At 34.1% G+C, this 24,971-nt stretch overlaps 1 protein-coding gene and 1 long non-coding RNA gene across 5 annotated transcripts; one reads left to right on the top strand and one right to left on the bottom strand.

Moving 5' to 3' along the window:
- Positions 1 to 2,261, bottom strand: LOC110897586. Of its 2 annotated transcripts, none has more exons than XR_002568740.2 (3): positions 2,125 to 2,261; positions 784 to 837; positions 1 to 315 (listed from the first exon to the last, which is right to left on the bottom strand). It is a non-coding gene; the product is annotated as an uncharacterized LOC110897586 (long non-coding RNA). The 2 variants fall into 2 exon arrangements; XR_002568741.2 differs by lacking the exon at positions 2,125 to 2,261 and adding an exon at positions 1,302 to 1,656.
- Positions 2,143 to 24,636, top strand: LOC110897585. Of its 3 annotated transcripts, none has more exons than XM_022144351.2 (24): positions 2,143 to 2,390; positions 7,529 to 7,629; positions 7,783 to 7,993; positions 8,877 to 8,958; positions 9,059 to 9,314; positions 10,694 to 10,796; positions 10,877 to 11,013; positions 12,153 to 12,326; positions 13,056 to 13,261; positions 14,450 to 14,593; positions 14,679 to 14,767; positions 15,982 to 16,129; positions 16,526 to 16,581; positions 17,305 to 17,360; positions 18,005 to 18,168; positions 19,236 to 19,411; positions 20,530 to 20,584; positions 20,663 to 20,735; positions 21,263 to 21,364; positions 21,499 to 21,595; positions 22,597 to 22,698; positions 22,781 to 23,013; positions 23,735 to 23,917; positions 24,270 to 24,636. In XM_022144351.2, exons 1-24 carry the CDS (start codon positions 2,222 to 2,224, stop codon positions 24,450 to 24,452), a joined length of 3,300 nt encoding a protein of 1,099 aa, XP_022000043.1. In that variant the 5' UTR covers positions 2,143 to 2,221; the 3' UTR covers positions 24,453 to 24,636. The 3 variants fall into 3 exon arrangements, with proteins under 3 accessions (XP_022000043.1, XP_022000044.1, XP_035837766.1); XM_022144352.2 differs by having other exon boundaries at positions 2,144 to 2,390; positions 23,777 to 23,917; positions 24,270 to 24,632; XM_035981873.1 differs by lacking the exons at positions 2,143 to 2,390; positions 7,529 to 7,629; positions 7,783 to 7,993 and having other exon boundaries at positions 8,885 to 8,958; positions 9,069 to 9,314.
- Positions 24,637 to 24,971: the final 335 nt, after the last annotated feature.

Raw genomic sequence — 24,971 nt, 5'->3', positions numbered from 1 at the left:
TTTAATAGACATCAATAATTCCAACTTTGATACATAATTGAATTTTTACAAAAATTGGGCATGACCCGTTCGTAAAACGAACATGCCCCCTGTTTTCTTAACATAATTTACTAAACAACATTTTACGATCCAAAGACATAAACTACCAAAAGTAAAGACAACAAGTTTTTCAAATGTACATCTACTAACAAAGTTGGACAAAACGGCAAGTTATAAACCCAAAAGATGCGAATAAGCTAGCGGAAGCGTTTGGCATAACAAGACATGGACACGTGCTCGCTCCAAATCTCCAAATCGCCTAAAGTGAGGATTTACCTACATTCAAAAACAAGACTTAAAAATTAGTCATCACACTTGTTAATCATAATTCCATCGTTTTAGTTCCATCCGCATATGAGCTTTCATCCTTTTTACACATTCGACTACCCAAATACTTGGGTATGGCATAAACACTCTCAATGAGAGTTAAGCATACGCATTCGACCCGTTTAGTTGGGTTATTTGCTTTCAACATAAATTCTTCTTTCTATCCGTACAACGGATTAAGCTTCTAGCATTCGTTATAGCATTCAAAACCACCCGTTCAAAACGGATGTTAGCTTAATCTTCTCGACTTGTTCACTAGAACCGGTCGATTTGCATAACTTATTATAATTCTTATAACAACCAAATCCGCAAAGGATTTGCTAGTTACTTACTAATCACCATAGCCTTTTCGACAAGGGTTAATTATCATATTACAAACAAAATTATAATTAAGGTTTTGTATGCAACAAAACATACCTTTGTCTTGTGAGCTTTCCGACTTCTTAGAACCTGAGCCCTCTTCCTTTACGCCTATATTAACACATCCGTTCATTTGTTTAGTACCCGGAACTTCATTCCATTACATTCAATATTACACATAGTTATTCATTCAAGCATTTCATCAAACACATGGCGGGTTTCGCATTTTTGGGACATTTACTCATTTAACTAACATATATTACTAAGCTAATTCCTTTAATCATTCAATAACATTCAATTAAGCTTTACTCTAAATCAGATTATCCAGTGATTTTACATCATAAACGAGGTTATTCCTCAACAACACACACACATATCAAAACTTGATCAATTTAACCCTAGCAACTTCTCATCAACTTGGGTCTTGGCTATTAACCACAAATTTTCTAGAATTCAGACATAATTCTGATCCTACATCATAATCTTAACTTAATTTCATAACTTTCATATCATGCAATCAGATTTGATCAAGACCCATTTCCTACAATTTGCTAAATCATAAAAATTCAACTTACCACTTCGAAGAACAAGTCTTGAAGCTTAGAATTCGTTGTTTATACTTTCAATTTTCTCAAGATTTCACTTGATTCATGTGGATTTTGACAAACTAGGGTTGAACCCCTCCTTTGCTCCCCTTGTTGATTGACCAGAACCCACACACGAACTATGTGTGGGTTTTTGGTATTATTCATTTTAGTAAATTGATTTTTAGGCATTTACAACTTCAGTCCCTAAATTTTCAAACACTTCTTAATTTAAATATTACCCTTTTGCTTCTGCATTTTATCCTAAGTGAAATAATCATTTTTGGGGTGTTACATCTGTCAAATATGAAAAAATAGAGCAAAAAACGTTGAACCTCACATGCACACTACGACATGTTAACTCGCAAAATTTAGAACGAAACGTAAAACGAAAAATTTGCGAAAGATAAAAAGTATGGGAGAACAAAGTTGTAAATAATAAAGTGTTGTGTTAAATTACAAAAGATGAAAAAGTTTGAGTTAAAAGTAGAAATTTCAAATGGGTTAAAATGTAAAAGGAAAAACTTTAAGGTTAAAAGTGAAAAATCATTTTTTTTTTGAAAAAGCCCCCAAGCATGGGGTACAAGTGCTAATGCACAAGAAAGTTGCTAATTTATATATGGAATAATAATTATCATCATATATTGTGGTTTTTCATATATAACTGATGAGTTTATATTATAGGGAGGAGGCCCTTTTTTTTTTTTTTTTTCTTTTTTATTATTTCGGGTGCGTGTCCAATTACCATCCGGGGTAGGAAATAGAAATACCTGTTTCACTTGCTTAGAACTTTAGGTACTAAAACTATACTTACGCAATAGTCAAGGGGCCTCACTCATTATCTTTTCACCTTTGAACTCTGAACTTTGAACAAGTGTTGAATTCTTGCTTCTGAGTTTTAGACAGTTCGTATGGAGATCGAAGAACACAAAACCATATGGAAATCAGAAGATGAAGATTCAATGGTGGCGGCCACCGTGGGCCGAGTAATGTCCACCGTACTCACCGCTAGACCTACCAAGCTAATCGACTCAATTTCTCGTCTTCAATCATCTCCAAACCCTAACAATTCACTCGCTCGTAAGTTATCATTCTTTTCATGCTTATTGGATCATTATCGGTTTGTTTTTCGGTAAGATGTGTGCGTTTTCATGAATTTAACATGAATTTGTTAGTTCTGACTGTTTTATATATTATTAATGTGTTGTGGTATCGTTTGTTATCATCGTTTTCATGCTTACCGAATGATAATCTTAATCTCCTTGTTTTTTTATTAAATTTTATGCGTTTTCATGAATTTAACTTAAATTTGTTAGTATCGTTTCATGCTTATTGGATGACAATTTCGGTCGTTTCTATAAACGTATCAACGTGATTGATTTATTAATTCTGCAATAGCAAATATACATAGAAGTATATCCTAAAGACCTGGTAGACTATATAAATAAATAGGGGATAAAACAGTAAGTTGCAACAAAACAAATAATTCAAAAACATTTGAATTAGTGGTGGGAAACCGGATTAGGCTTAACATTCCCCCGCAAGATGGACGATCGTGAGAGGAGACAATCAGAATTGGTATCGTAAGGAGGGTAGTGCGTGTAGACTCGTCCTTCACAGCAAAATAAGAATAGTGAAATTCAAAGAAAACATTGTCGTCAAGACAAACTTTTTGAATAGATAAAAGATTTTGTTTTAGTTGAGGAACATGAAGGATATCAGATAGGGTAAAGATTTTGTTTGGTGAGTAAATTTTGGATGAACCAATGTGAAAAATGGGTACTGAGTTACCGTTACCAACAAGTAAAGAATCATTACCATAGTAGGCCTCAAGCTTACTTTGGTTCTCGGTCCTTCAATAACAATCGAGGCGGTCGTGGATCTTGTGGATCTTCTCGTGGCAACTCACGTGGTGGTTTTAACAACCGCCCTTGGGATAGCAGTGGCACACAACAGTTTTCTTGGGCTTCCACCCAAAACACTGTTTATGGTCATTGCAACAGGTGTGGTATAGGACATTTACCATCTCAATGTCCAACTCAATCGAACTAGTCTCAACCTGCTCCACAGGCCAACTTTACAACACGCTCAGAGGTTGGCCCATCTTCTGGACCTACTTGGAAGCCCAACACTGGTGCAACTCATCATGCCACTCCATACCTGGCTAGCATGGATAGCTCTGATACCAAATCAGAATTGGTATCGTATTATTGAAACTTGAAAATAATGAAGGATTACATCCAAATATAAAGAACAACTATTTACACTTTAATACCCTAGACAATAATAATAATTAACAAATAGTCTAAACTGACTTAGGCTAATAGAGACCAATATTGGATAATAGAGTCTGAAATCGCTGTTTTAGTAATGGCTCAGTAAGAGCATCAGCAAGTTGATCATCCCCGGCAATGTGATTGACGCGTATGGTACCATCTTGAGCTTTTTTCGCGAACGAAGTGGAAGTCTAGGGCAAGATGCTTCATACGGGAATGAAAAACCGGATTGGCAGAACAGTGAGTAGCACTCAAATTATCACAGAAGATGGTAGGGGTAACCGTAGATTTGTATCCAAGTTCAGACATTAAAGAGATCAGCCATTGTACTTCTGTTGTTGCTGAAGCTACTGCCCGAAATTCAGCTTCTGTAGATGAACGGGCTAGTGTTGATTGTCGTTTTGTTGTCAAAGACACAAGGCGCAGGCGAGGCGAGGCGATGCCTCGCCCGGAGCCTAGGTGCAAGGCGCAAAAAAAGCGTGGGCTTTTTTAAGAAAAGCGCACATAGAGAAAAAAATTTAAAAAAATATATTATGCTTTGGAAATAAATAAGATTCCACATATAAAATTAAAAAAAACTATTATACATGTCATTTAAGATCATGTAGCTAATAGTTAGTAGCAAAAGTTTAGGATTTATATGTTGTAAGTTTTGGGTGTGTGAATAAAAGTCTCAAAAGGTGGTAAATACTTTGTCCCACATTGGTGTGGGAACAAAGTTAGTGGTTGTTTATAAGGTAAAGCCTTTACTACTCCATTGTAGCTTTATGACATGTTTTACCACAAGTCCTACCCGCGCGCAGGGGGGGGGGGTGCAAAAATGAGTTTCTGAGCTTGAATTTAGTTGAACTCGTGTGTGCCTGCGGACACGAATGCAGCTCCGGAAACCCGGGCCCGCGTGAGCCAGTTTTTGCACGCACTCGGTTTCGTTTTTAATATGGTCATTTGTTCTGTTTTACCTTTTTTTCCTGCGCCTCAACCACGTTCTTTGCGCCTAGGCGCGCGCTTTTTGCGCTTAAGAACCATTTTTTCAAAAAAAGCCCGCTTTTCCGCCTAGGCTACCACCAGGCGCTGTAGGTGCGCCTCGTTGCGCCCGTGCGCCTAGGCGCGCGCTTTTTGCGCTTTTGACAACATAGGTTTTGAGCTCCAAGAAACCGGATTTGAACCAAGATAAACAATATATCCAGTGGTACTTCGATAGCTAGGGGGATCACCCACCCAATCCGCATCAGTGAAAGCATGAAGGTGCAATGGGGGATTTCGTTTGCAAAGAAGACCATGATGCATAGTCCCATGTAGGTAAGGAAGTAAACGTTTTAACGCAGCCCAATGAAGGTTAGTAGGCTGATACATGAACTGTGACAACTTGTTTACGGTAAAGGCAACATCGGGTCTTGTTAACGACAAATATTGGAGAGCCCCTACAAGTGCACGGTAATCGGTTGGAGATGAAAGTGGAGTATCGTCCACTGTTGTGAGTGTAGCCGAGGTCGACATCGGAGTGGTAGACGGTTTACATTCATTCATGTTGGCTTTAGTGAGAATATTCAAGATGTATTTGGTTTGTGAAAGAAAGATTTCTTTAGTGTGAGGGATGACCTCAATACCAAGAAAATAGGATAATGTGCCAAGATCCTTTAGAGAGAACCGAGTAGAAGAGAGGTAATGAATGAGTTAATGATTGAAGAGTTGGGCCTGGTGATGATTATATCGTCAACGTATACGATAATGAATATTGGTGAAGAAGTGGTTTGATTAATAAAAAGCGATGAGTTAGTTTCGGTGGGAATAGTAGGTTGAATAGGAGAGGCAGCAGATGTGGTTCGTGGTCTGCGATGGTAGGTAAGAAGGGGTGGGGGATTAGATTGTAGGGATGTTTGAGAAATGGGGCCAAGTTCATTTTTTATGAGAGTATTCTGATTAGTAGAATCAGAATTAGAAGACATATGAATTGGTTGGATAGTGAGCGGTAACAACGTATCAGGATTAGGAGGTAATGGTGTAGGAGATTGAACAATTGATTCATATGGGAAAATGTGTTCCACAAAATGAACATGGCGAGAGGTGTATACACGGTTTGTGAGTGGTTCAAGTAAGTGAAAAGCACTTTTAGAGGAAGAATAACCCACAAGTATACATGGTTTAGATCGTGGTTGAAGTTTGTGGTTTGAATAGGGCCGTAACCACGGATACGCAAGGCAACCGAAACCTCGAAGTTTAGTATAATTTGGGGTCATTTGAAATAACCGAGAAAAAGGAGAATCATAGTTGAGGGTTGGTGTAGGTAGACGATTAATGAGATAGGTGGCAGTTGTGAAGGCAAATGGCCAGAATTTTAGAGGCATTTTTGCATGAGATAAAAGTGTTAAACCCATCTCGACTATGTGGCGATGATGCCTTTCGGCATAGCCATTGTGTTCGGGCGTATGCGAAGGAGACGTCAGGTGAGAAATCCCACAAGAAGCAAGGTGGGAGGACAATTTAAGGTATTCGCACCCCCGTTATCCGAATACAATTGTTGAATTTTAGTTTTGAAATAATTTTCAACAAGACGCTGAAATCGAATAAATGTGGTTAAAGAATCAGATCTGTGTTTGAGAGGATAAATCCATGTATTTTGTAAAGTGATCTACAAAGATAATATAATATTTAAAACCATCATAGGATCTAACTGGAGAAGACCAAACATCAGAATACAATAATTGTAAAGATGAATTAGAATTAACTGAAGAGACATAAAAGGGAAGTTTTATGCAACAAGAATTACAAGAATCCTGTTTATTCGAAATAAAAGAAACTGAACAAGCTAAAGACCTAAAACAGTAAGTTACAACAAAACAAATAATTCAAAAACATTTGAATTTGGTGGGAAACCGGATTAGGCTTAACGGTTTCTTTGTTATAATCTGTGCTTTTTGATGAATTTAAGATGAATTTGTTAGTTCTGACAGTTGTATACATTATTATTGACATTGTGTTGTAGTATTGTTAGTTATTATTTTCTTGCATGCTTATTGGATGATAATCCTGTTCTTCGCTAAAATATGTGCATTTTGATGGATGTAATATAAGTTTGTTAATTCTGACTGCTGTATATATTATTACTGTGTTGTAGTATTGTTAGTTGTTATTGTTTCATGCTTATTGGATGATAATCTTGTTTTCTCGTTAAAATCTTTGCGTTTTGATGAGTTTAACTTAAGTTCGTTAGTTCTGACTGTTCCTGGTTGTAGTATTTTAGTTAGTATCATTAGTTATTGTCATTTTCATGCTTATTGGATGATAATCTCGTTGTTTCTTTGTTGAAATCTGTGTGTTTTAATGAATTTAACATGAACTTGTTAGTTCTGACTGCTCTATATGTTATTACTGTGTTGTAGTATCGTTGGTCTTTTTCGTTTTCATGCTTATCGGTGATAATCTCGTTGTTTCGTGATTCGCCATTAAAATCTGTGCTTTTTCGTGAATTTAACATAAATTGGCTAGTTCTGTTTACTATTACTGCATGAAGTTTTTAGTTCTGACTGTTCTGTATGTAATTACTGTGTTGCAGTATCGTTAGTTGTTATTCGTATCATTCTTATTGGATGATAATCTTCTTGTTTTGTCATTACTAGCTGTGCATTTTGATGGATGTAACATAAATTTGATAATTCTGACTGTTCTATATATCATCACTGTGTTGGAATATTGTTATTATCATTTTTATGCTCATTGGATGATAATCTTCTTGTTTCGTCATTAAAATCTGTTTTTAACATAAATCTGTTAGTTCTGACTGTTCTATATACTATTACTGTGTTCTAGTATCGCTACTTATTATTGTTTCATGCTTTTATTGGATGATAATATCTTTGTTTCGTCATAAAATCTGTGCGTTTTCATTAATTTAACCTAAAATTGTTAGTTCTGACTGTTCTACATATTATTATTGTGTTGTAGTATCGTTAGAGAACTCGTTACGGATTCTTCACAAGTATGTTAGGGATGGAGCTGAGAAGGAAGAGTCTCTTGATGAAATCCTGATACCTATGATTGAACATGTATGTATAATTGTTTCAATCGAACCAATTGTATCTCGGTTTTGAATTATCGATTCCATATCAACTTCTTAAAGTCAAAATGTATCTCGGTTTTGAACGAATTGTTAGATTATTTTACTGAAATGGAGATGAAGTTTGTTTATCTTTGTCCAGTCATTAAGAAGTAAAGATTCAAAACACAAGAACCAGGAGATGATTCTTCTTAATTGGCTCTTTCAAGATGAAGTTCTTTTCCAAGCGTTGGCAAGAAAATTTTCTGATATTTTGCTGAGGAAAGAGGACCGTCATATCGCGTTGGGCTGGTGTATCCTTGCACGCCGTCTCATAGAGTATGATGTTACCATGAGTCGGTTTTCAGTAACCGGTATGTCGCAAATCGTTACTTTTTAATTCTAATACATGTAATAATTCTATCTCGTCATAATTTTTTGGTACTGCAACGCTTAGGTGTGTATAGTTTAAAAGTTTGGGAATGGAGATGAAAGTGATACCTGATGTTTGTTTTAAGGAGATTTTTTTTTATCAAACCCTTGAGATTAGGGTTTTTTTAAACCCACCCACTGTGGTGGCTTCTATCTTTTATTCCAAAATGCCATTTTCATCATTGAGGTTTGGCCAGTTTTTTGCGACTTTCATCCAAAGGTTTGTTTTTCTGCATTAGGATCCAAAAGGTTTGAAATCTTGCCATTTTCATCAGGCCTGTTAACTCCATCCATTTTCCCTGTTAAGTCAGGGGTATTTCTGTCTTTTCTGCTAATTTAAAGGGCAATTCGATTATTTTCACTTATGTAAAAAGACTGAATACCCCTGAAAAAGATCGAATTGCCCTTTAAGTTAACAAAAAAAGACAGAAATACCCCTGACTTGATGGGGGGATGAAAATGGCAAGATTTCGAACCTTTTGGATCCAGATGCGAAAAAAACAACCCTTTGGACGAAAGTCGCAAAACTGGTCAAACCTCAGGCTCGAAAATGGCATTTTACTCTATTTTTTAATTTGTGCTTCATTGCTTACTGTTTTAGTTTTTTGATTTTTCATGATTTTCTGCTTACATTTTGCTCAATAAAATCTGATTAGTTTGAAGAAATATTTGCTGAATGATGATTAATTAATTAGTATGTATGTAATCATATGTTTTGTTCATTCTTTATTGGATGTTGTTTATTAATTTGTTGTTTTCATTTCTTTACTAATTAGACACCGAGCAAATTTTATTACATGTTTTTTTTTTAATTTCTCACTGCAGGGATAAAGGAAAGGTACACCAAACTCTTGGAGAATCTTTGTTTGTGTAGTGGTCATCTTATGTCTCTAATAAACAATGGGAGGTATACACAGCGATTTATTTCTTGATGGGCGTTCATATTACAAACTTTAACTAAAATCTATTTTATTTTACTTTACAGTTTTGATATTTGTTTTCTGTAGTAATTTGCAGGGTGGGTTCGAGTTACCGACACGTCTTTCAGTGGCTGCAGCAGATTGTATTATAGCTCTTAGTGTCGCATTGGCGAAAAAGGAAATGGTTTCTAATCCTTCAAAAGACAAGAAAAAGCTATCTAAATCTAGTCAACAAGTTAAGCCAATCAGTCAAACTTCTGAGATCACAAGGGATATGGAAATGCGCTTGTTGCTTTGGAATCTTGTAGATCATCTCATTATGCTTGTGCAGAGACTCCTTGCTGTATGCTCTCAACTTGTTATCAATTAATTATTGTTATTTCTTGGTTGTTGATTCGTTTGATGTTTTAATTTTCTCAAGTTTGGTGGCCTCTACATGTTATCGCTTGTCTGTGTGTCTATATGATGCGTTATTTGTGTGTCTACTCTCTACTATACGTTTTCATCAATTTCCTGTTATTTGTGACTTACTAAGACTGTCTTTTAGTAAGCATGTGTTAGTAATTGAGAAAATGATTATGGAGGGCTAGGAAGCGTGTGTTTCATTTTGTTCATTGGTAGCTTAATATTCGATTGCTTTTGCTTTGTTTGCACTTTAGTCTTTAAGATTCTAAAGGAAAGTCGAACGATGAACTGTACAGGGGTGCGTTTGGATTTGCGTTTTGAAACTTATATTGTGAGTTGCAATTATCTGTTTTAAATGTTTTAAAAAAACAAGTTTTGCTTCTTATTTAGGTTACATAATCAATTTCATAGCAATATACCAGTCCTACAAAACTGCTTAGGATTGATTCAAAAATAAAAATCACCTAATTACCCCCCTTTTCAGGGATGCCCTTTTGGTCATTTTCTTAGTAATTCTCTAAATAGTGAGTTTCCGAACGTTTAAACACTCAACCAACTGATCATTTGATTGTTAGAATTATAAAAGAACTCATTGAAACACCATCTCCTACAACACGTTTTGTTACAACTAGTTATCTGGTTCTGGTTATTAATCCCATAATCACTTAGAGAGAGGTGAGGTATTTTAACACCCTTTAAGTAGTCATTAGGGGTGTAAACGAGTCAACCCGAGCCCGAGCTTGACCAGGCTCGAGCTTGATTAATCTATGAGAGCTTGAGTACGGCTCGGTTCGAACTTTGTTTTCAAAGCTCGAGCTCGGCTCGTTGGTAGTTTCTCAAGCTCGAGCTCTGCTCGTTTATTATTTATTAATGAATATATTAAATAAAAATAATATAAATAATAGACTTGTTTAGGCTCGTGAGCTCAATAAGTGAAGCTCGGGCTCAAGCTCGTTTACTAAACAAGCTTACTTTTTGGTTCGGGCTCGGCTCGTAAACAAGTTTAACTAAGCTCAGCTCATTTACTATACAACTTAAAATAAGGGGGAAATGTTATTATATATTAATAAAAACTAATATTACACTAAGGCTCGATAAGGCTCGACGAGCCTGACGAGCTTCACATGCCAGGCTCGAGCTCGATAAATAAACGAGTTTTATTTTAGGCTCAAGCTCGGCCCGTTACCAGCTTTTCCTCGAGTAGTTGGTGAACCACTCAGCTCGTTTGCATCCCTAGTAGTCATTATGGTCTTCAGCTGTGAGAATTGAGAACTGTTCAATATCTTAAGTAACCGTTGTTCTTTTTGTCTACCACAGTGGAGCAAGAAAAGCCGGTCTTTACATGCAAAAGGATTGGAAAGAGTTTTGAAATGGCTACGAGAGACAAAAAAGCAGTATCATTCTTCTCAAGATCAGGCGGGTACTGCCTTTTGTTTTTTTTTTTATTGTGTTTATGAACCTTTTTTGCATCTGTTAACTTGATTATCTGTTGGAAGGCAGGTCAACGTATGGTAAAAACTGGCATGTTGCTTCTATCATCTTGTTGGAAACACTATGGCGTTCTATTGCATTTGGAAGATCACCAAATTTCTAGTCGTTACAAGGAGTTACTGGACCAGTATTTGTCTGGTATTGAGGTTAGATATAACTGAACTACTGAAATATGCTTCTAGCTTTAAGTTTCGGTGTTCGTATTTGTGTTTTGAAACTGATTATGTGATATTGAATAACCAAAAATGTAACAAAAAAGTTGTAGGAGGTAGTGTTTGGATGTGCTTTTGTTGTCTGAAGCTATATGTTTAGAATAATTGGATAATCAGCTGTTTGTGTGTTTGGAAAGTTCTGATTATTGAAGGAACTAATAGATAAAACGAGCTAACAGGTCTTTTATATAATCTGCACAAAAGATAAATTAACTTAGTACCTTTTTCTGATTTGTTACCAAGTTTAAATCTGGGGCAAAATAGTGATTATAGTTAGTGAGTTACATATCATTGCTGATTGTAGGTCAATCTTTTTTTTTTAATTTAAAAAAAAGTTTCTGCTGTGACATCATATTTGTCATTTCAGTATATGTGATGGGCATTTAATAACTAATATTGTATATAAGTTTTAAGGGAAGACCATTATCTTTCTGAAGTTGTTTACAAATTTATTCTTTTTATTTGTTTTCACATAAGCATTTTTTTGGACATGTGAACCTGATGTGGCGCAGTAGCTCTCTCCTACAATTTGTAGTACTTTGTTTTGTTGCTGTTTGTAATCCCTTGTGCCACACTTTATGCTTTCTGGATATTATACGCTACATGTCAACAAAGGTCTTTTGTAAGCGGATGTTTATGTTGTGTCTAATTTAAAGGTTGTTGCTATTGCTATAATCAGGAATAAATGTAAAGTTCTTTTCTATGTTATGCAGTTTTCCTTATATAATGATGAAATATTTAAATTCAAAACATCACGATTTATTTTGCTGGTTGTAAACATTTGTTATGATAATTCCAGCAATTATCTGTTTTCCTTATGTATGTGTTAAAAATGATAAAAGGAGGGTGAAAAATCTTTTAAATATGTAAAAAAAGAGTTAAGTGTTGCAATTAAATCTCGTAATATTGATCTTCAACTTGGTTTTTAGAACGTAAACTGCTAAACTGAATCTGTCATATCCAAATTTCCGAGGTGTGGTAGAAAGAGGCTTGGTGATCATTAATCATTATACAGCACTATGCACCAGTATTTGTGATTTTATTTATTTTTTGTGACAAATGGGACTGTGCAGTATTATGCAGGGAACTACACGAAAGATCAAAATGATGCTAATGATAGTGGAATATCAACCATAAATTTCTTCTTGAATTGCTTATTGCTTCTATTGGGCCGTTTTTCTTCAAAGCAGTTTGACACTGCAATGATGGAACACAGAGTGGATATTACTCGTGTTGTCGCATCACAGGTAATTGAACTTGTTATAAATGATTTTTGTCTGCTTAATAATTCTGCATGATGCACTTTTATACATTCAAAAGTTATTCGCAGTTTGCTTTGGATACATTAATTGTGCATCCTTTTAGTATATTTATACCAAAGGCTTATCTATTTTTGTGTACTTTGAGTTATACTGTTACTTGTGGTGTGCACGCTTCGGTTCGGTTTTCGGTTTTTGAAAACCGTTCGGTTTCGGTATTTTTTTTGATTTTAGCAACGGCTTGGTTCGGTTTTTGATACAAAGTTACGTAAAATTAAAAAAAAAAAAACAAAAACTAATCCAAGATTCGAGAATCCTTCTTAGATGTTTACATCTAATTTCTTATATTTAATCTTTTTAATTAATGTTGTTCACATAAAAATAACCTTCTAATTTATTTTTATGCTTCGCTAAAGTTTTTATTAAAACATTTTCTTTTATAATTCTTTGAAATCATTTAACTTTTTAGTTAAATTTTGTTATTTCTTGTAGGCAAATAAACATTTTAATCTTTTTATTATAAATACTTGATATTCAAGAATATATAATAATTCCTAAATCAATATATAATAAAATAAGAAAATGACTTTTAGGTTATTCGAGTTCGGTTGTTCTCGGTTTCTTGTGCGGTTCGGTTTTTTCCGGTTCGGTTTCAGTTTGGTTTCTTCGGTTTTCTGCTCACCCCTAACTGTTACTAATATTTTTATTGTTCTGAAGCTTTGTTCAGCTGATGATGATGTCATCGATGGTGCTGTTTCAATTCTAAAAGCAACCATTTTTGGCACAAACCATCTTCAATCTGGGAGCAATCTCACAGACAATAAACAGATGAAATCCGTGTTGCCTTTATTATTAAATCTTTTGGATGAACGTGATGGTACAGCCAGAGCTGTTGTGACATTAATTGCTGAATATTGTTCAATGTATGTTTTTCAACTTCCAATCCTTTAGTTAGATATGGCAATTCAGGGGATCGGGTAATATAATGGGCCTAAATGAGTTCAAACTTCAAAGTGTAATGGGCCTTTTTAGTGTGGGTCGTAAAGGGCCAGGGTCGAGTTGATCAACAAACACTCTCTTGTTTTTTTTCAAAAATTATTTTTGTAAATATTTTTCTATGGTTGGAAAATAAAAAGGTATTATTACGATAGTATTCGGAAATGGGCCCGGATTGAAATGGGCCTTTTTTAGTATGGTTCCGAACGGGTGGGTCGGTTTGGGTTGACCCGCAAATTACTTTTTTGTTCGTTTTCTAAAATAATGTATTTATGTTCGCAAAAACCTGTTGCAAAAAAACCTTTAGAATGTTGTAATGCAAATTACTATTAGACTTGACTTTGGTCTACTTTTCATCCAGTTTGACCAATTATCCTTTTAGCGAATTTTTTGATATGTCCTGTTTGACATACCTGTAATAATATGGTCTAGAATACAATTATAATTTTATGGTTTTTGGCTATCATAATTATTACAATCATATTTTGTAACTGTAATGTGGACTGGGGAGGGCTGGTCGACCCCAGACACTTTCTTCGTCATTTTTTAATTTTTTTATTAATTATTAATCATGATTACAATCTTACATAAACCTTATTATTATTTGAGATCTCTGTATAAAGATAATTAGGAGGCTGTAACGAATTAAATATAGACTTTGGGCGACTTTTCAACCCGTTTGTTTAATTCCCCTCTTAGCCAAACTTTTCAATTCGACCCGTTCGAGATAAAACACGACCCAAACTGATCCATTTAAAAGACAACGGGTCAAAATCATAGTTGTCATTAGCGAGCGTAGCGATCGCTATAGCGCGCTACATAGCGTATAGATCTAGGCTCGCTATTAGGGTTGTCGCGATAGATACCGACAATTTTTTTTTATATAAATAGCAATTAAATATAGCTATAAAATAGCTGGATGGTTTTTGTTAAATATGCATGTAAAATAGCATATATACCAGGTATTTTGATATAATATACCTATATGTTTTTTTTTCTAGTGTATCGCTATTTATAAAATAGCCGCCCGCTATTTATCGCTATTCGCCAGTAGCATATAGGTAACTATGGTCAAAATTGACGTTCTGCTAACACCAAATGGTTTTATTTGCCAGGAGTGAGGATAGATATTGCCTTGATCAAATTCTAAAGCGTCTTGCTAGTGAAAATATCAATCAAAGAAGGAATGCTTTGGATGTCATATCAGAAGTCATCAACATTTCATCAGATTCACCCTCAAACCTTTCACATCCGGTTTGGTAAACATCGTTTAATTATTTATTTTAATAATTGGCAGTTGTCACTCTTAAATGATTTATGCTCTAAAAAAAAAGATCACGACAGGCAGGATATATCAAACCATCTACTTGATTGTCTTAAAGATGAAGAAGATCCAATTCGTGCACGTGCAGACAAACTACTAACACTTGTTGGTTAGTCTTCTCAATATATAATTTATTTTTATCGTTATAATTTAGAGTAAATTGCAAAAGATAGCACGGACTTTACATTTTCTGTCAATTTTAGAAAGTAACTTTGAATTCGGAACAAAATAGAATTATAGAAACCAACCTACAATTTTCTACTTATATGCCACATGACATCTGATGTATTAATTTTAACAGAAGATCATTTTCAAACTTGTACTTTTATGTGGCATCGGATGTAGGCCTGTAAACGAACCGAATGCTCATGAACTGTTTGTGAACTTGTTCGGTAGGAAGTTCGTTTATTTTATAAACAAATGAACATGAACACAAATTTTTGTTCAATTAGCTAAACGAACGAACATGAACACACATTTTGTTTGTTCATTTATGTTTGTTTAATTACATATTTTATGTTCGCTCGTTTATATTCGTTTTCGATTTAAATACATAAGTAGTTATATCTATATAAATATTAAACATTAAAGGAACTTTCTAACTACTTATATAAGTATAACTAATTGGTAATTGGGCTTTCTAATATTAAAAATGGGGTTTCCAATGGAATTTATCGTAATTTATCACTATTTTATATAAAAAAGTACTTTATGTTCGTTTATGTTTAGTCAATTTTGTTCATTTGTGTTTGTTCAATTATATTCATTTGTGTTGTTTATTGTCTGTTAAATTAGGTTCGTTTAAGTATTTTTATTTATGTTCGTATACGTTCGTGAACTGTTCGTTTAGGTTTTAAACGAACGAACATGAACATAAACGAAGACGAATATGTCCATTTTCATAATAAACGAACATGAACAAAAAAAGTTTGCTCGATTATATGTTAGTGTTCGGTTAAAGTTAGATGAATGAACACGAACATGCCTCTGTTCATGTTTGTTTGGTTCATTTACAGGCCTAATCGGATGGGGGATGCCCATGGTATCAGCCGGCGTCATCAGCATTTACAGATAAAAGTAGTTAACTTGAGTTCAATTGTTAAAATCAATAAATAATTGTATGTTTGTGCCTACTTTTAAATCAGTTGCTAATGTTGAAAAAAAAGTATAAAAGGGGCGCATTGTTTACCCTTAAATTTATAGATATTGTAGTTGATTGGAGGCTCGGTGAAACTTTCAACATCTTTTTCATAATTTTGTTTCTGCATATTATGCTTGAGCGTGTTTAAAACATTCCACTAAAGGTAGCTTTTGTTTTTGTAGATCCGTCATTGGTGTTGCCTGCGCTAGTTAATCTAATTTATTCATTGGACGCAACATTATCTTCATCTGCTACAACTACGTTACTTCGCGTTCTCACATCTCACAACCAGAAACCTGAAGTTATCTCCTTGTTGCTAGATTGTTTAAGGTAATCTTTTGGAACATATTTACTAATATTCTTAACGCTTTGTTTGTGGAAGATAAACATGCTTTCAAAATGCAAAAAAAAAAAAAAAAAAAAAAACAATATAGGTATATTCTGCCAACCAGAGTTGTTTTATCTCTTTATTTTTGGTTACCTGGTAACTAAGGGTTGATCAAAGTGATAGTGAATGCTAATTACATAATTTATTTATTCTAGTTCATTTTTATATATACACACTAGTCATGCTTATACACACAAAGATATATCATATGCATATAACATGTCTCTAGCCATCTATACAACTAGTATAAAAAATTTCTGTTCATCTGTTTACAACTTCAGATACTACTCTTATATTTGTTTCTTTTTTCTGTTTGTCATCATTTTCTCTTTTATCAGTAATCTCGATGCAAGTTTAGATCATCAGAAGACTGCAGAGAACTACATACCAGAAGGTATTTAGTTACTGTTATTAGAGATGGAAACATGAGAGGGTCGGGTAACAAGTAGTTTTTGGCAATAGTCGAAACTGGTAGAGCTGATTCACCTGAAACCCTTTTTGTTCAAAATCTCTATTTTTATGTTTATAGCTTGTTTCTCCAATATGATTATAAAGTCATCACATATTTATCATAACTAGTGGGTTACCACCCGTGCTCCGCAACGGGTTCGAAACGTAGATAAAAATAAGCAAATCGCGAGAGTTAAAGTTGTTTGATGTTTTAGTTAAGGGGCTAAACATGTCATTATTAAAGTTGAGGGGCTAAACATGTCATTATTAAAGTTTGGGGGGGGGGTAAAGTTGTTAATTATTAGAGTTTAGGGGCTAAAGTTGTTAATTATTAGAGTTGAGGGGCTAAAGTTGTTTTTCTATTGATTGAGGGGTAAAGTTTTTTTTTTTTTTTGGGTTAAAGTCAAGGGGCTAAAGCTGTTCTAGTTAAAGAGCTAAACATGTCATTACCAAAGATGAGGGGCGAAACATTTCATTATTAAAGTTGAGGGGCTAAAGTTGGTTAATGCCAAAGCTGGTTGATTAGACAAAGTAGCATATTTATAGTATATAATCATTATAAATAAATGATTTTGGAGGTTTTATGCATTAAACATATAATTTATAATTTGGCCACTTTTTACTTGATTCCTTGTATGGTTAGTTAATTATTAATTACGTTTATCAGGATTTAAGGGTGACGTGGATAAAGTTCTCAAGCTGATACCAGAGTGGTCTAGATCTGTAAGTTTCAATACTGAAATCCTTAAAACAATTGTTCTTTGTTTGCTTTTGTGGTTTTGGTTGTTACAGTTCAGTAACTCGGTATCTTGGTAACTTGCTTTTCATTATTTTCTCATAAGCATATTGCTATCTTGGTAACTAACTGCTTTACATGTTTTTCTTTTAATATTTTTTTGAGTAAAATGTCATTTTCGTCCCTGAGGTTTGGTCAGTTTTGCGACTTTCGTCCAAAGAATTGTTTTTCCACATCTGGATCCAAAAGGTTTGAAATCTTGCCATTTTCATCCGGCTAGTTAACTCCATCCATTTTTCTTCGTTAAGTCGGGTATTTCCGTCTTTTTGTTAACTTAAAGAGCATTTTGGTCTTGTTACATAAAGTGGAAAAGACCGAATTGCCTTTTATAGTAACAGAAATACCCCTGACTTAGCGGAGAAAAATGGATAGAGTTAAGTAGTTAACAAGCCGGATGAAAATGGCAAGATTTAAAACCTTTTTGATCCAGATGCGGAAAAACAAACCTTTAGACGAAAGTCACAAAACTGGCCAAACCTTAGAGACGAAATGGCATTTTACTTAATTTTATTATATATTGTGGACTTGTGGTTCTTGATTTATATGCTCGTTTGTTTATGATCTCTTTCAGGTAGAAAATTGGAAATTATTAGTGGGGCCACTAGTAGACAAGATGTTTGCTGAGCCATCAAACCCGATCATGGTTAAGTTTCTAAGTTATATAAGTGAATATCTAGGAGCAACAGCGGATATAGTCTTCCAACAAATTCTATTACATACGGAATCACAAACAGAGTATGTAGTTTCTTAAGTATTATTCATGTTCGTTCATCCTAAATTATATCAGTATTATAATTCATGCTGGGTAATTAAGTCATTCTTGGTTATGTAAGTGTTAATACATGCATTTAATAGTAGTTGACTGGTGGGAAAATTTGAAGTATGTCTAAGGGTGTTCAAAAAGCTCGCGGCTTGCTTGGAAAAAGCTCGAAAAAACTCGGCTCGAAAAAAAGCCCTATTGTAAACTAGCTGGCTCGGCTCGGCTCAATTTGTAAACGAGCCGATCCGAGCTCGAGCTAGGCCTGGCTCAGCTCGTGAGCTTGCGAGCCGGCTCGAATTATTTTATTTTATATAGATTAATTTTAAATGTATTAAAATAAAAATTATGTGGGAGGGGGTTGAAGTGTTAACATTTTAAGTTTAATTAATCAGTTACATATAAAGATATGGGAAAATAAACAAAATTTATACATATAATACTTTTAATACGCCTTTTGGTCTTAAAAAAATAAAAAATTACACATAGATCTAGATGTATCATTTTTATTATCATCTAAGTATGTCCTATACCTTTCTTAGAGGTGCCAAGATGGGCCTGGTTGGGTAATGGGTCATAAACATGTTTATATGAAGACTTGAAGTACGAGTTGAAGTGGGTCGGGTCAGATAGGGTTGACCTGTCCTGTATTATTAATATTAGAATACCTCTCTTATTAAGTAAAATCACAGATTTATGTGTCTATACCTCTCTTAAACTTTTTAAATATTTGAAGTATTAAGTAATATCACAGTATCACACAAACTTTATTATTATAATAACAATATAATTCTTTTAATAAAAGTGATTTTAGGAGATCTTAAGCATTTGAATATACTTAAGGCGACTTTCGAGCCGACTCTGTAGTTATTTTTATTTAACTATTTGCCCCATTACCAGTTAATTACAGCCCTACTTGACCCACTTTCTTAATGTGGGTCAAAATGGGCATCTGTACTTTTTTCCCCTCTCAGCATGTTACTTTTTTTTTGCCTCAATATCTGTCCTGATTAATCTTATTTGGCGAATTATGTTTTAATTGCAGAATTGATGAAAACTTTATGAGTGAACTGGATATATCCGGTACAGAAAATGATATAAAGTTGCAGCATTCTCTCTTTAATCGTCTCTGCCCACTGCTTCTTATAAGGCTTCTTCCATTAAAAGTTTTTAATGACCAAAAATCTTCTCTTGTTTATGCTGATCTTCTTGGTCAAAATAGTAAGCATGTTATTCTTATTAGTTCTAGGGCTGTAAACGAACCGAACATTCAGCGAACAGTTCGTGAACCGTTCAGTGGGAAGTTCGTTTGTGTTTGTTCGTTTAGTTAATGAACGAACACAAACAAGATATTCCATTCAATTAACTAAATGAACGAACACAAACAAAGGTCGCGTTCATTCGACTGCGTTTGTGAACGTTCGGTAATATGTTCGTGAACATTCGTTTATGTTTGTTCGTGTTCATATGTTTTGTTAAAAGTTTTTAATGTTTTTCTAATATTTCACTTTCCCTCTTAAGTTTTACTTCCCCCCTAAACATTAGTTATTAATTATATTCAAAAAATAGTAAAATGTAAACCCTTATCTAAACACATGAAGAAGATGGACATTAAAGACATTTTTTTGGGATATGTCTAAGTAACTTTAGATAATTATGTCTTAAGTTAGCTAAACTTGATTTGTTGTATGGTGTTTTAAAAAAAAAAAAAATCAAGTTTAATGTTTGTTTGTGTTCGTTTGTTTTTATGACAAGTGTTCACGAACTGTTCGCTAACAACTAAAATTACTTAACAAACGAACAAGAACATAAACTTCTGTTCGACATGTGTTCGTGAACAGTTCACGAACATCTGCATTTCCTTAACGAAGGTTCGTTTACAACCCTACTTATTACTTAAGGCAAACTGCATGAAATAAAAAAATAGCAACAAGCTTTAAGTTAGGCACAAAAAAGTAAATCAACTTACATTCTATTATTATTATACTGCCGATGTGGCATCTTATTTGTTGTTATCGCGTTTTTTTTTTGTGTATATGTGCCATCTGATGTGGTGGCTGGCATATGGTACCAACAATTTACAGGTAAAATAAAATAAAACGAGGTTGGTTAAAGTCAGTGATAAATGGGTAGTTGGTTTCTATTTCAAGTCTAATTTAATGTTTGTTGCTAAAACCACGAAAAAGTGTAAAGCATATTTCTTTTTTATTTCAAGTCTAATTTAATGTTTGTTGCTAAAACCACGAAAAAGTGTAAAGCATATTTCTTTTTCATGCAGTTTGTCTATTATTTACAGTTGCGCCCCTCAAATGCCTTTACCCTAATGAATTCATTTTCAGATAATATACACGATATCAGTGAAATGAGATGTATTGCGTCACTTCTTCTCAAAAGGTTTTTTCAAGCAAATTGTTATGTTTATTTTTAAACATTGAATGAGAATTATTAATGTGATTATTCTCATGTTCTTAGGACATTTAACAAGTTTGAATTTGAAGATGTTAGGAAACTTTCAGCTGAGCTCTGTGGACGGCTTCATCCCAATGTACAGTTCAAATTTACATTCTTAAAATTTATTAAGAGATGACAATATTGATTCTGTTACTTATGAATGGGTCGTGTTGGGTTGTGCGTTATGTCAAATGGGTCAAGTCTGAAAAAAAGTAAACTGAACGGGAATGAACCAACAAAGGGGTTGAGATGCATAAAAAAGTCGCTCGTCTTACTAAAAAAATAAACCAAACGTTGTTAAGGAAATATACGTGTTCACAAACTGTTCATGAACACTTACCGAACATTTCGTTTGTGTTCGTTCGTCAAGGTAATGAACGTGTTCGTTTATTAATTTTAGGTAACGAACGCAAATGAACACATTACCGAACGTTCAGGTTCGTTCATTTAACTAAACGAACAAAATTCTCTGTTCTTGTTCGTGTTCGTTCATTTATTAAATGAACAAACTTACCACCGAACGGTTCACGATCAGTTTTTATCGTAATTTTTATATCTTACCCCCTATAGTTTATCATTATGTCAAATCCATTTTTAGAAAACGAGTAATATGTGTTGTAGGTTTTCTTCCCCGCTGTTTCATCTGAATTGGAACGTGCTACAAACGATCATGATATATTGAAGATGAAAGCCTGTCTCTTTGCAGTTTGCACATCTCTAGTGGTAAAAAAGACATTCAATTCCATCTTCAGTTTCAGTTTTAGTTCCGTGTTTATAGATATATATCAAACATCTAAGTTCAAGTTTATTTACATTTTTTTTCAGTTAATATTTACAGTTCTTTTCAATGAGTTCAGGTTAGAGGCGTGGAGTCTGTTGATCATCCAGGCATGAGTCGTGTCAGAGAATCAATTAAAACTGTTCTGTTATGGCCCTCAATAGATGGTGATGAAAGTAAGTACTTTCCAAAGTAAAATGGGCGGGTCAGGCGTCAAAATGGGTAAATTTTGTGTTCAGGCTGAATTGAGCAAGGGCAGGTTGGCTGAAACAATTTTTTTTGCATAGTTTTTATTTTTCTGCAGATAATTAATGTCAGATATGATTTTACAAAAATTAGGTTTGGTGAGTAACAAGTCAAAACGAGTAGTTTTTCTGTTTGGGTGAAGCGGGTCGGGTTGTTCTGAAACTTTTTTCTCCTAAATGTTCTTTTTTTTCTTTACAAATAGTTATTGATCAAATTTGAGTGCATGACTACTAAAATTACGAGTGTTGGATAACAGGTTGGATTGGGTTGGCCTGAACACTTTTTGTCCTATTTTTTTAAGTTCTTATCGATTGATAATTCATGTGGTTAATATGATTGCAAAATCCAGGCCTTATTGGGCAACAGGTCAAAACAAGTAGTTTTTTTTTTTTTTTGTTTGAATTGGCAACGTAGCGTATAGGTCAAAGGTACAGGGTATGTTGCCATAAATAGCGGTATTTTAGTTTACTTTTTTTTTTTTTTATCAATATAAATAGCGATTAAATATAGCTACATAATAGCTGGATTTTTGGTTTTTGTTTAATATACATGTAAAATAGCGTATATACTAGGGTATTTTGATATAATACACATACAATGTTTTTAAATTTTTTTTCCAGTGTACGCTATCTATCGCTATTCGCTATGTAGCATATAGGTACCTTATCGCTATTCGCCATTAACAACTATGCCCGGATCAGTTTTTTATCGTAATTTTTATACTTTATTAGAGATAGTACCAAATATGATTACAAAAGCTAGGCTCGTTGGATAACAGGTCAATACGGTAATTTGGGTTTGGATGAGTGTGCTCGGTTGTCCCGAAATACGTTTCGTTAAACCAGTTGAATTTGTCACCTCTAGTATTTCCCTTTGCCATAAAATTCCCTAATATGCCCTGATTCAATAAACGTTACTTTGTTTATCTCAGTTTCAAAAGCTCAGCATGGATGTATTGATTGTCTTGCAATCGCCTTGTGTACTGAGTTTCAAGCTCCAAAACCCTCGAAGAAAAAAAGCATCATTCAAACTGGTTTGTATCTTAGTTTTTACTGCTTTTTGTTATCTTTTAGGTTTTTGTAATTACTACTACTCACTTCTGTTTATGATATCAGGAAATAGTGGCACTGTTACATTTCAAGCTTACGTGCTTGACCTGTTGACTTTTGATGAGCACAATATAATTTCCTCCAACTGGGAGCCACTTAATCAAATGTCAGAAAAGCAGTTACTTTCATTCCGTCTATGCATGGCCAATGTCCTCATCAGTGCTTGTCAGAAGATTTCAGATTCCGCTAAAAAGTTATTTGCTTCGAAAATTCTGCAACGCATTGTTCATTCCGTAAACGTAAGTTTTCCTTTTTATAGTTTCAAAATAGGCGGGTAAAGACATGTAATTCTTTGTATATGGCAAAATGATGAAAATACTTTTGAAGTTATTGAAAAGATGCAACATTGTATCAACTTATAGTCAAGCTTTTAATAATAAGAAACTATTCAATGTAAATATACTATGCAATATTCCAACATGTTTTTAGTTGAATTTAGTATAAGAAGAACTGAATGCATACTTTAATGGTCTATATTATTGTTTCAGACTTCAGTATATTAGCGACCTTATTAAAAAGTGAATATTTGTCGCCCCCCACACTCGTTGTCTGTACAAATATAGAGTGATGCAAGATTATCTCTAAATTGAAATTTCAAAAGTTTATAGTTTTATTTTTTTAGTTTATCTTGTTTCCATGTTTATCTCTTTTGTGTTTAGTACAAGTTAGGTTTAAAGGTTGTTTAATTGTTAGTTTTTGATTGAAAAGAACCTTGTTCTTTGGTTCATATAGCGAGTTTGATTAGCCAATCGTTCTTGAGTTCTGTAACTGCATCAATTATTATTGTTATGAAACTTTATATTGTATTAGTAGTAATTGGTTTTGAGTAAGATGAGTTGGAAGGTTTTGTGCATTAAAACTACTATTTTGGGCAACTTTTCAGCTAGCCTTTTTTACTTTACCCGTTAGAGATATAACATAACCTGAGCTGACCCCACGGGTCGGAATTGCTACATGTAGGTTTTCGGGCTGCTAAGTTTTAATGCCTGGTTTTATCAACAGAATGTGAAGGAACCCGAGATTAGGGCTGCATGTATCCAAGTTCTTTTCTCCATCGTGTACCATTTGAAGTCTGTTGTCCTTCCCTACTCATCTGACCTTCTCAAGGCCTCGTTGGAATCTCTAAAGCGTGGGTCCGAAATGGTAATTTCACCTTACATCTTTTTTACTATTTTTATTTAAGAAATAGTCCATTTTTGACTTTAAAGGTGGTCAAAGTAGGAATATTTTGGAGATTAGGTACCAAGGGAGTGTTTGAGTGTGAGATTATTGTGATTATTCAATTAAATTAAACTTAGATAATCAGTCGTTTCACTCACAAATATAAGTTAAAGTGGTTTGGATAATAAAATCCCAAAGTAACACACACGCGCACTTTCAAAATAGCTTATAAAACGCAATAAGCAGATGACCACTTCCAAACACCCCCTCAATCTAAACACTTCAGAAGCGATCCGTTTGGATCTTTAATTATGCGTATGTTACTGTTAAACAGGAAAGGATGGGTGGAGCCAAATTACTGGCATCGTTAATGGCAAGTGAGGAAGCGATCGTGCAAAGAATTTCAGAAGGATTATTGGAAGCAAAAACCCTACTCTTAGATATATCTCAAACAGATTCTTCACCAAGTGTCAGACAATTGTGCTCACAATTGCTTGCATGTATGACGTCTACCTAGAAGTTTTGAAGATTATGGATCTCACATATGTAAATATAGACATGTTGACCGCGTATTTCTGCGTTGCAGACGCGATTATTAGTAACTGAATCGGTTTGGGTTTAATTTTTGGTACATGTTTATACATTACTTGTCTATAACTAAAATCATTAATAACCATGCATGCGTATATTAAGTTCATTTACACTTGATTTCTTGCTGCCGACTAAATCTATCTTCAAACGATAACATTCATGCTTTTACAAAAATAAGGGTAAATTACACTTTTCGTCCTTTATGTTTGTAGCGAGCGGGTTGCAATGGAACTTCAATAATTACACTCACAGTCCTTTGTTTGTAAAACTCATTACAGCTTACGTCCTTTAACACTAACCAGGTTAATTTTTTCAGTTAAATATTGCATATGCGTTGCAAATGAGGGTAATTTTGTCTTTTTTTACTCTTTAAGGACTATTAGTGTAACTAACTTAAACTTTTGAACTAGGATTTGTAAAAATATACTAAAAAACACCTGTGAAT

Source organism: Helianthus annuus, chromosome 13 (genome assembly GCF_002127325.2).
Source record: "Helianthus annuus cultivar XRQ/B chromosome 13, HanXRQr2.0-SUNRISE, whole genome shotgun sequence".
NCBI classification, from domain to species: Eukaryota; Viridiplantae; Streptophyta; class Magnoliopsida; order Asterales; family Asteraceae; genus Helianthus; species Helianthus annuus.
The sequence above is the reverse complement of the archived record's forward strand: the minus strand, read 5'-3'. Positions and strand labels throughout refer to the sequence as shown.

Bases quoted from the DNA above. Each gene is read 5' to 3' on its own strand.
- LOC110897585 (XM_022144351.2), top strand. From the start codon at position 2,222: ATGGAGATCGAAGAACACAAAACCATATGGAAATCAGAAGATGAAGAT. The intron at 14,594-14,678 runs GTAAACATCGTT...AGATCACGACAG, and splicing joins AACCTTTCACATCCGGTTTG to GCAGGATATATCAAACCATC. The intron at 23,014-23,734 runs GTAAGTTTTCCT...TGCTACATGTAG, and splicing joins GCATTGTTCATTCCGTAAAC to GTTTTCGGGCTGCTAAGTTT.